At 42.5% G+C, this 12,376-nt stretch overlaps 1 protein-coding gene across 1 annotated transcript in view; it reads right to left on the reverse strand.

Moving 5' to 3' along the window:
* Window positions 1-12,376, reverse strand: part of rfx6 (regulatory factor X, 6) — a 91,568-nt gene that overhangs the window by 19,496 nt on the left and 59,696 nt on the right. Inside the window, exon 16 of the mRNA XM_070884463.1 lies at window positions 3,464-3,670. Within this exon, the coding sequence (XP_070740564.1) occupies window positions 3,464-3,670 (207 nt within the window). The remainder of the gene's footprint in view (window positions 1-3,463; window positions 3,671-12,376) is intronic.

Consider the following 12,376-nt stretch of genomic DNA (forward strand, 5'->3'; position numbering starts at 1 on the left):
TTCTGGATGGATGAACTAAGATAGATAAGTAGCCTTTCTCATCAGTAATTATTTTATGATCTTGTGATTCTTAGTGAATTTAAAGGATGAGTATAGTGGTCAAATGAAAATAAATTATTTATGTTCATTACTTGAATGATTTGGCAAATTCTGATATAAAAAAAACATGAAAAAAGTTTGTAATTTTCAAGTGGATTTTAGAAAGAATTTTGATACAACCAGAAAGTGAATAAAGGATAGTCTCATTTGGGGTTGGTCTTATAATCACAGCTTTCAGACTAAGTTGGACACTGGTGTTTTTCCACAGATATAGCCCCTCTGCATAGCTTCTTAACAACTGGGGAAATGAGCAGAAAATTCAAAGGTGAGCACAAGGATCTTGCACTTGACCTGAGCCTATTGTAATTTCCTTTAATATAAGCGGTATGTTGTTGCCTTTCTGGTTTGTCACACTTGCATTATTTGGAACCTTTATTGTTTCTCCAGACCTACTCTAGTTTAGTAACATACTATTATTCATCGGAATATGCATCAGTTTACTATCAATGAAATTAGGAAAATTCTTTTCACTCAAAAATGGTAAGAATCACTATTTTCTAATATTTTTAGAGCTCAATAATTACCACAATGACAAGTACATCTAATTTAGAAACACTCAAGTTGTAGTCCTAGTTATGTAGAGATACAAGGAATCAATATGAAAAACAAAGGAAACATTATGTTGTTTAAATATCTTACACAAAGGTTTGTTCTGTAAAAATTCTAATTATGGCAGATAACCAGGATGGCAATTGAGATGTTCTTAATGGAAGTTACCCTGCATTCTTTAATGGAAGAAATATCTTACAATCAGAAAGTTATTTTTGCACATGCCATACCCAAAACCTTACTCAGACAGGTATTAAATGGCTACAGTGTCAGTAAATTGAGGCAGAGCATAGTGTTATCATAAGAACTGATAACTGGTGATTACTGTAAAAATAATTGCTTTTCACCCCAAGGAAAGGTTTGTAAGTGGATATAGGAAATTTGTTCTAAGGTTGTAAATGTAATCGTGAATATTGCTTGCATCATGTCTGTCAAACTAAATCTGCCACTCAGTCTGCCATGTGTAAGCTGTTGAGCAGATTACACTTCAGGGTGTGGTAATATTATGTATAAAGTACATTTTAGTCAATGTACAGCAGTTTTACTAGACTTAATATATTTGTCAATGCTAACCACGTGAAGAATTTGTATAAGCCGTGTTTTTGCAAGACCCAGCCAGCACTATGGAGACTTGCAGGTGTGAGTCTGAATAATATCTCCCATGACCAACTTGTGGGGCATCTGCTTTTCCATTCGGCGATTTGGGAGCAAATAATAAGGCTGCATTATCAGCATATGCTGTTGTAGTTAGCGAAGCTGTCATCCTATAATCCCATGTGCCTGCATTGTTCCCATATCCTTTTATTCTTTTTTCCTTCAACTACCTATCTAACCTATTCTTAAATGTTGACGTGATTTCTGATTCAATCACTAACTCTGGTAATTCATTCCACAGCCTCACTGCCTCTGTGTAATAAAGTGTCTGCTGCCCTCTGTCCTAATTCTGCTACATTTAATCTTATATCCACGTCCCTTTGTTCTAGGCCCCCCCAAGAGGGCTCATCTCGATTCAGGAGCTCATTATAATGACACAGATTCCTGTTTGATCCTTGGCCAACACTACATTACTAGATATTGTGTGTTTAAAATCACACTCTGGTTCATAAGGAGTGAGGTTTACTTACAAGAATGGTCTTTGGTGCTGAGCATAATAAAAAAATATCCATTGATGTCCTAAAACATAACATAATTCCATTTAACTTGCCAGTAAAGAATATTAGTAGTGTCTCTATGAAATAAACTGAAGTCATAATTTCTGTCTTTGAAGGGGAAGATGGAAAGAGATGTTGAAAGAGAGAAAATCCTGAATGGCATTTATTCCTTAATCAAGAGAATTTGAGGCCAGGATCCAATCAGCCATGATCTTATTGAATGGCGGAGCAGGGTCGAGGGGTCAAATGGCCTACTCCTGCTCCTATTTCTTATGTTCTTATATCTATTTCTTAAGTTCTTATAAGAGAAATAATGGAAGTAATCTTTGCATGGAGTCAGACAAGATAGTGATCCTTGCCCGACATAAACTGAATTTAATAATGTAGTAAATGGAGGAAATGATTTGTACGCAAAGAATTAGAAAAAAATCATTACTGAGCCGAACCCAATCAGGACGTCGCTCCCGTCAGCCCAGTAGCGAGTAAGATCAGTCAGAGAAACCGTCTTCATCCTGATAGAGTAGTTAATGAGTATGGCCTGTAGTTTAGTTACTTTCAGTACTTACTGGTCTAGTTTGGGTCCAGAATTAATTTATTGATCTAAGTTTTCTAAGTGAAAAGGTAAGAAAGAATTTGGGCATTAGAGCAGCTTTCCTTGATAACATGGGGGCCGATTTTCAGCACCTCAATGCCCGCTGCCACCGACTGCTGACCACTGCCGCTGACATTCCTCCTGACCCACTTTTTGGGTGGCCTGGAGTGGGTGGGAGGGGAGAGCCGCCGGGAACCGCCTGCTGACGTCAGCGGACGGCCGAGTGGCACAACTGACCTCCCGCCCGCCGAGCTCCCATATTCCTGTGGGCGGGAGTCGGCGGGACTCAGCAGCAGAACGGGGTGGACTGCTGGCTGGAGGCTGGTCTGTCCCCAACGGTGAGTATGAAGAACCTGAAAAAAAGGTAAGTGAACGTTTTAATACTTTTTTTCAACAGCGACTTACCTGTAATGGGGTCCCTGAAGATCTTCGGATACTTGTTTTATTTTTTTGCTGTTGTTTTTTTTTCAGATCTTCGACCTTCCGTGGGCCCGACTCCATCCTCGGCGGCACTTGGGCAGCAAGCGCCTCTGCCACCAAGAATGCAACCTCCCGCCCGCTGCCACCCAGATTGGCGGCATACATCTTCCATTTGCCGCCCGCCGATCTTCGAAGGACCTTCTTCCTGAATATCCCACCCAAAGTAGCATCTGGTACCTCGGCGGCCATCGGTGGCACTTTGGGTGGCACTTGGGCAGGCGGAGGTCTTGCTGAAAATTGGCCCCTTGGTTTTTTTTTAGAACCATAGAAGTGTGTTTTCAAAATAATAAAAACAGAAATTGCTGGAAATATACAGCGGATCTATAGGCATCTGTAAAGAAATGATGCAGGCTACTCTTTACAGATAATTATGGTCTTGCGTTACAATTATATTATGTGTTTTTATTTCAGATTTCTACATTGGAAGTTTTTGCTCCTTTTTATTTGCACATGTTTTAAAGGGGTTATTTTGTGTGGGTCATTTGGAAGTAACCACAGAAATGGATTTGAATGCAGATCACAGGGTCAGTTATAAAGAAGTTTAACATAATCACCCTGCAGTGTTGAAAAAATTACAGGGCTACTTTCTTACCTGTCATTGGAAGAGTGTCATTTTCAGTATCTGCGAATGGAGTCACACTGGTAGCCAAGCTGTGGTGGCTTGCTGATAGAGGTGTATATGGCTGGTCTGCCAGAGATTCATTTTTTACCATAGCATCAGTAGAGAGCAATGAACTTTTATTGCGGTTTGCAAGAAAACAGGAGCTTGGGGATGCTGTGAATGTTGCTTTACTAGCATCTGTAAAGGCAAGCAGAAAAACACTTCATAATGGCATGAATCAGCAGGGACCATTTAATCACACTGCAGAGCTGTTATCATGAAAACTGTTTACTTATGACAGTTGTGGAAAAGAGAAAACAGAGAAAATATCATGAATTAGCACAAAAATAATGGAAAGTTTTAGAATGCTTTAGTACAGTTCTAGATAAAATTTAGAATCGACTTAACTATAAGATTGAGTTTTCTTACTATGTGTGACACTGTAATTATAGCACAGTATATCTTGTACTTCTGTTGGATATAAGGTAATTTGAGTATAATTATATTTCATCCAATAATCTAACTGCCTTCGGGTTATTTTGTGCGAAAGCTCTGCCCACTCTCCTCACGGAGGGCAGAATTTTGCCGGCGCTCAGAGGGCGGGTTTGGAAGTGGGTCCGCTGTCAAAATCAGAAAAGTAAAAGTGGAGGGCAGAGAAACCTAAGGCAAAAATCAAAAAGGGCCACGTTGTAGCAAAATTCTAAAAGGGCAAAGTATGTTAAAAAGACAAGCCTAAAGGCTCTGTGCCTCAATGCAAGGAGTATTCGTAATAAGGTGGACGAATTAACTGCACAGGCAGCAATTAATGAATATGATATAATTGGCATCACGCAGACATGGCTCCAGGGTGAAAAAGGCTGGAAACTCAAAATCCAGGGGTATTCAACATTCAGGAAGGATAGACAGAAAGGAAAAGGAGGTGGGGTGGCATTGCTGATTAAAGAGGAAATTAACGCAATAGTAAGAAAGGACATTAGCTTGGATGAGGTGGAATCTGTATGGGTGGAGCTGCGGAATACCAAATGGTAGAAAACGCTAGTGGGATTTGTGTACAGACTGCCAAACAGTAGTAGTGAGGTTGGGGACAGCATCAAACAAGAAATTAGGGATGCGTACAATAAAGGTGCAGCAGTCATCATGGGCGACTTTAATCTACATATTGATTGTGCTAAACAAATTGATAGCAATACGGTGGAGGAAGATTTCCTGGAGTGTATTAGGGATGGTTTTCTAGACCAATATGTCGAGGAACCAACTAGAGGGTTGGCCATCCTAGACTGGGTGATGTGTAATGAGAAAGGACTAATTAGCAATTTGTTGTGCGAGGCGCCTTGTGGAAGGGTGACCATAATATGGTAGAATTCTTTATTAAGATGGAGAGTGACAGTGTTAATTCAGAGACTAGGGTCCTGAACTTAAGGAAAGGTAACTTTGATGGTATGAGATGTGAATTGGCTAGAATAGACTGGCAAATGATACTTAAAGGGTTGACGGTGGATAGGCAATGGCAAACATTTAAAGATCACATGGATGAACTTCAATAATTGTACATCCCTGTTTGGAGTAAAAATAAAACGGGGAAGGTGGCTCAACCGTGGCTAACAAAGGAAATTAAGGATCGTGTTAATTCCAAGGAAGAGGCATATGAATTGGCCAGAAAAAGCAGCAAGCCTGAGGACTGGGAGACATTTAGAATTCAGCAAAGGAGGACTAAGGGTTTAATTAGGAGGGGGGAGAATAGAGTACGAGAGGAAGCTTGCCGGGAACATAAAAACTGACTGCAAAAGCTTCTATAGATATGTGAAGAGGAAGAGATTAGTGAAGACAAATGTAGGTCCCTTGCAGTCAGATTCAGGTGAATTTATAATGGGGAACAAAAAAATGGCAGACCAATTGAACAAATACTTTGGTTCTGTCTTCACGAAGGAAGACACAAATAATCTTCTGGAAGTACTAGGGGACCGAGGGTCTATTTAGAAGGAGGAAATGAAGGATATTCTTATTAGGCAGGAAATTGTGTCAGGGAAATTGATGGGATTGAAGGCCGATAAATCCATAGGGCCTGATGGTCTGCATCCCAGAGTACTTAAGGAAGTGGCGCTAGAAATAGTGGATGCATTGGTGATCATTTTCCAACAGTCTATCGACTCTGGAGCAGCTCCTATGGACTGGAGGGTAACTAATGTAACACCACTTTTTAAAAAAGGAGGGAGAGAAAATGGGTAATTATAGATCGGTTAGCCTGACATCAGTAGCGGGGAAAATGTTGGAATCAATTATTAATGATGAAATAACAGCGCATTTGGAAAGCAGTGACAGGATCGGTCCAAGTCAGCATGGATTTATGAAAGGGAAATCATGCTTGACAAATCTTCTGGAATTTTTTGAGGATGTAACTAGTAGAGTGCACAAGGGAGAACCAGTGGATGTGGTGTATTTGGACTTTCAAAAGGCTTTTGACAAGGTTCCACACAAGAGATTGGTGTGCAAAATTAAAGCACATGGTATTGGAGATAATGTACTGACGTGGATAGAGAACTGGTTGGCAGACAGGAAGCAGAGACTCGGGATAAACGGATCCTTTTCAGAATGGCAGGCAGTGACTAGTGGGGTGCCACAAGGTTCAGTGCTGGGACCCCAGCTATTTACAATATACATTAATGATTTGGATGAAGGAATTGAGTGTAATATCTCCAAGTTTGCAAATGACACTAAACTGGGTGGCGGTGTGAGCTGTGAGGAGGACACTAAAAGGATGCAGAGTGACTTGGACAGGTTAGGTGAATGGGCAAATGCAGTATAATGTGGATAAATGTGAGGTTACCCACTTTGGGGGCAAAAACAAGAAGGCAGATTATATCTGAATGGTGGCAGATTAGGAAAAGGGGAGGTGTAACGAGACCTGGGTGTCATGGTACATCAGTCATTGAAAGTTGGCATGCAGGTACAGCAGGCGGTGAAGAAGGCAAATGGTATGTTGGCTTTCATAGCTAGGGGATTTGAGTATAGGAGCAGGGAGGTCTTACTGCAGTTGTACAGGGCCTAGGTGAGGCCTTACCTGGAATATTGTGTTCAGTTTTGGTCTCCTAATCTGAGGAAGGATGTTCTTGCTATTGAGGAGTGCAGCGAAGGTTCACCAGACTGATTCCCGGGATGGCTGGACTGACAGGCTTGAAGGGCCGAATGGCCTACTTCTGTATCTATTTTCTATGTTTCTATGTTTCTAAGAGATTGACAGTGGGATGGTATCCCGCTCTGAACCTGTCTCCGTGTCAGTTTCCCAAGTGCCGGGTCTGCCTATGCTTTACAGATCCAGCACAAAGCGACGGGTGAGCCAATTGAAATAGTTAAGAGGGTATTTATAGATAGTATTTTACCCTCTACTAACTATTTTTCCAACTTTTTCATGAGGTTCACATCGCTCTCGGATCACGTCAGGTAAGTAGGTCGGGTTTTCAACATTGCTTTGAACATTTTACAGCTGCAAAAGTGGTATAAAAGCTATCATTTCACAGCTGTTCACTTTCCAATCTTAGAAGCTGGAGCTTTCAGGATTTGGAAGACACTTTTCAGCTTTATGCATTTTGGAAGTGTTTGGAATAAACTATTCACTGTCATCATCATCATCATTATAGGTAGTCCCTCGGAATCGAGGAAGGCTTGCTCCTACTCTAAAAATGAGTTCTTAGGCGACTGAACACTGTCACCTCCTTGGAACAACATATCTCACCATTGACAGATTGCTTCTATCATCTCTTGCTGCCATATCTAACTCCAAAATGGGGATGATTTATGCTCTCACCTTGATCCTCAGAATCATACCATGATCAGCCCCAACACCAACACCACCAGGTACACCAGCAGCACCAACCTTCTTCGTAATCAACTGATGCTGAACAGGACACAGTGCTGCACAGGATGCATTGGTTGTAATCTACCAAAATTCCCTGGATTCTGGAGAGGTCCCAGCGGATTGGAAAACTGCAAATGTAACGCCCCTAATTAAAAAAGGAGGCAGATAGAAAGCAGAAAACTATAGCCCAGTTAGCCTAACATCTGTCGTTGGGAAAATGCTGGAGTCCATTATTAAGGAAGCAGTAGCAGGACATTTGGAAAAGCATGTTTCAATCAAGCAGAGTCAACATGGTTTTAGGAAAGGGAAATCATGTGTGACAAATTTGCCGGAATTCTTTGAGGATGTAACGAGCAGGGTGGATAAGGGGGAAATCAGTGGATTTCCAGAAGGTATTCGATAAGGTGCCACATAAAAGGTTACTGCACAAGATAAAAGTTTACGGAATGGGGGTAATATATTCGCATGGATTAGAGGATTGGCTAACTAACAGAAAACAGAGAGTTAGGATAAATGGGTCATTTTACGGTTGGCAAACAGTAACTAGTGTGGTGCCACAGGGAATGGTGCTGGGGCCTCAACTATTTACAATCTATATTAATAACTTGGATGAAGCGACCGAGTGTAATGTAGCCAAGTTTGCTGATGATACAAAGATGGGTGGGAAAGAAAATTGTGAGGAGGACACAAATAATCTGCAAAGGGATATAGACAGGCTAAGTGAGTGGGTAAAAATTTGGCAGATGGGAGTATAATGTGGGAAAATGTGAGGTTATCCACTTTGGCAGAAAGAATAGAAAAGCAAATTATAATTTAAATGGAGAAAAATTGCAAAGTGCTGCAGAACAGTGGGACCTGGGAGTCCTTGTGCACGAAACACAAAAAGTTAGTATGCAGGTAAAGCAAGTAATCAGGAAGGCAAATGGAATATTGGCCTCTATTGCAATGGAGATGGAGTATAAAAGCAGAGAAGTTCTGCTACAACTGTACAGGATATTGGTGAGGCCACACCTGGAGTACTGCGTACAGTTTTGGTCTTCATATTTAAGGAACGATATACTTGCATTGGAGGCTGTTCAGAGAAGGTTCACTGGGTTGATTCCGGAGATGAGGGGGTTGACTTATGAAGATAGGTTGATTAGGTTGGGCCTATACTCATTGGAGTTCAGAAGAATGAGAGGTGATCTTATCGAAATATATAAGATTATGAGGGGGCTCGACAAGGTGAATGCAGAGAGGATATTTCCACTCATAGGGGAAACTAAAACTAGGGGTCATAGTCTCAGCATAAGGAGCTGCCCATTTAAAACTGAGATGAGGAGGAATTTCTTCTCTGAGGGTTGTAAATCTGTGGAATTCACTGCCCCAGAGAGCTGTGAAGGCTGGGTCATTGAATATATTTAAGGCGGAGATACACAGATTTTTGAGCGATAAGGGAATAAACGGCTATGGCGAGTGGGCAGGGAAGTGGAGCTGAGTCTATGATCAGATCAGCCATGATCTTATTAAATAGTGGAGCAGGCTTGAGTGGCCAAATGGCCTACCCCTGCTCATATTTCTTATGTTCTTATGACACAGGCATCAGCACCTGACAATATTGGTGCCCAGGAGGCCAGGGATGGCCTCACAGTGACCACATTTACTTCACTTGACACTGTACACCCTGGCTGCCACATGTTGTGCAAGTTTTGCACCATCTCACACCAACACCATAAAGCATCCCTGCAATGCCCAAGCCATTCTTTTCACACTCATTACCATTACATGGGAGGAGGAGGGGGGGGTGGGAAGGGTGGGGGGCAGTAGCTGCCTTTATGTCTCACCAGTCACTACAACTCATTAAGCCACTTCCAAAGGTGCACAAAAATCTCTCCGAGGAGGCAAAGTTTTCAAAATAAAGATTTCAATGTTTGACAACACATCAGCAGAAACTTTACATGAACATTGGCTAAGACACCAATGCCTACTCATGTGTGTTGTTAGTTGGTATGATTGCACTAGGATGAGGACGGGTATGAGGGATGGCAAGTGAGATGGGGATGTGATAATGTAGATAGAGAGAGAGGGATGGGTGGAGGTGCAAGGTAAATTGGTGTGAGTAAGGATGTACAGGAGTAGGGTAAGGAAGAGAGATGGGGATGTGATGAGTGGCACAGCAGGATGAGGTTGAGTATGGCTTTGCAATAACATTTCATGACCTACTGAGATCTTTGAAAGGTTTGCGCCATTGCAGCTGGTCCTCCTGATGACATCCCTGCTTGTCCTCTCCTGTGCAATGTGCAACAAGGCTGCGTTAATCTCCTGGGGAGGTCTCTTCCGCCCATTGGAAGGAAACAGAAATTCCCTGCATGCTCGGACTCCTCCATAAGCATTAGGAGGGATTCATGGGAAAGCCTGGGTACAGCCATGCACCTTTGTGCAGTGCTGTCAGTGTTAGAGCACCTCAATGCTGAAGATCACTGACAGCACAACTGTCAAAATGAATGTGGGTACAGTCCCTTTAAGGAACCCAGCTGATGATGCTTAATCAAATAGTGTCATCAGATCCGCTTCTTTTTAATTGGCCGGGAAACTCAGAGGGCGGGCTTAACAAGCCCGGGCAATATCAGGGCAATATCACTTCAACAGAGCGCGATGGAACCGGGAGCAGGGTCGCAGTCCGCCATCTACTCCGGCTGCACTTAACACACCTCTGTCAGCAACATTGTGGCGCGATAGTGGGTACCCACTGTACAGCTAATGTGGAATTTCTGAGAATTGTGAAAAAAGCTTGAAAAGGTATTACCCAGAGGTCAGGTATGGGTAAATACCATTGCTGAATCCCCCACCATCGACATCCTGGGGGTCACCATTGACCAGAAACCTAACTGGATCGGTCACATAAAAACTGTGGCAATAAGAGCGGGTCAGAGGCTGGGTATTCTGCGACGACTTACCTCCTGACTCCCTAAATCCTTTCCACCATCTACAAGGCACAAGTCAGGAGTGTGATGGAATATTCCCCACTTGCTTGAATGGGTACAGCTCCCAACAACACACAAGAAGCTTATGGAGGGTGTCATCAGAGAAGCTGGGGGCCAGCCCTCTGCCTTTATGCAGTCATTGTCTGTGATTGCAGAACTCGAATGCTGTAGTTCACTGACAGCACTATGTTAGATTAAATGTCAAATCTAATTTGGCCATGGTCCCTTTAAAGATCCCGGCTGAAAACGCATCATGAATGACATCACCAGATCTACGCTATTTAATTGGGCTGGTAACGTGCTGTGTTGCTTTAATAGGCCCTATTAACATAAGTTTGTTTGCAGCAGTGGGATGGAGCTAGCAGCAGGGCCGCTACCCGTCATGCCCACTACCCACACCGGGCCTGCCGAGGTAGGCAAAATTCCAGCTATAATCTCATTATCGTTACATTTAGAAAACAAAAGTTGCAATTTTTTTACTAATATTTGTTGGTTGGTGTTCCAATGAGGGAAGCTTTGATTTCATTTAAATTGTGTTATTGCAATCCTCCTTTTCATCATCGTAGGCAGTCCCTCGAATGAGGATGACTTTCTTCCATATATGAGTTCACAGATGTTTCAAAGGAGGACCCAATGTTCCAGTCCTGAACTCCAATTGAAAGGGTGGAAGATGTCGGTCAGCCACCACATGGGCTTGACAGAGGTAGGCCTTTATCCAGTGGCAAGGGTTAACCAGGACAACTGGAGACCTGCTCTACTTCACAGACCTAGTGCGCACACATATCGCAGTTTGGGCGGGCCCGTGCTGCCCCTGGGCTCTTCTGGGCCCTGTACCATCATTCGCCGCACCTCCGCCACAATCTCTCGCTACTCCTCCGCCATAAACATTTGCTGTACCTCTGCCACAATCCCTCACTGCTCCTCCGCCACAAAAACACTCGCCGCACCTCCACCACGATCTCCCGCCACACCTCCGCACCAAACATTCGGCAAACCTCCATCACGATCACTCACCAAATCTCAGCCACGATCCCTCATCACTCGTCCGCCCTGATCACTCGTCGCAAGTCCGCCACGACCTTCCCATTCCTCTGCTTTACCAGGACCCCAATGATGCTCCTGCCCCGCTCCAAACGGTGACCTGGGTCCAAATGATGTCACCCAGATAATGGACTATTCACTTTACCATTACTTTTTACTTTTGTTGTCAGATTGTGTTTGCTATTTCTGAACAGTGGTTTGCTCTCTTCGATGAAACATGTCATAAATTTATAAAAGATAAATCAGGATTCTTCCTGTCAAAATTTTATGACATTGAGCTGCAAAGGACTAAAATTAAAAATTTCTATAATTGTTTGCAGCACCCATATCCTGGTGTCAATTTTTGCTAATATATTATCAGTTTCTGATTCTCTATTTGTATTTGTGATTGAGAACCATAAAATTAATTTTATCAAAGAGAAATGAAGCTGCGCCTGGCAACCATATGGAAAATGCCAGAGACTCCTGCATTCCTATTCTCCTGGAAACATCAGACATGGAAGCTGTCAACAATTTATTGTGGAAAAGCTGCACAGCTTCACAATTTATCATGGTTGGTTAAATATCCAAGTACAAAATGTCCAATAAAAGCATTAAATATTCCAAAACAAGCCTGATTTATTTTTGTACAGTTACTTTTTCTTGCAGAACTACTTTGTATATTTTCTCCCAAATAAACTTCCTCAGCAAAATATCTGGAGTATGAGAAGCATGGAATTAAAAACTAATCATCTTACTTTCAATAGATGTTGGCACTAGCCTTTCACATCTGGGACTGTTTTTGAATTCAGTCCAGAAAAAGAGGGATACATAAGAACATAAGAACATAAGAATTAGGAACAGGAGTAGGCCATCTAGCCCCTCGAGCCTGCTCTGCCATTCAACAAGATCATGGCTGATCTAGCCATGGACTCAGCTCCACTTACCCGCCCGCTCCCCAGAACCCTTAATTCCCTTATTGGTTAAAAATCTATCTATCTGTGATTTGAATACATTCAATGAGCTAGCCTCAACTGTTTCCTTGGGCAGAGAATTCCACAGATTCAC

The sequence above is a fragment of the Pristiophorus japonicus genome, chromosome 7, assembly GCF_044704955.1.
Source record: "Pristiophorus japonicus isolate sPriJap1 chromosome 7, sPriJap1.hap1, whole genome shotgun sequence".
NCBI classification, from domain to species: Eukaryota; Metazoa; Chordata; class Chondrichthyes; family Pristiophoridae; genus Pristiophorus; species Pristiophorus japonicus.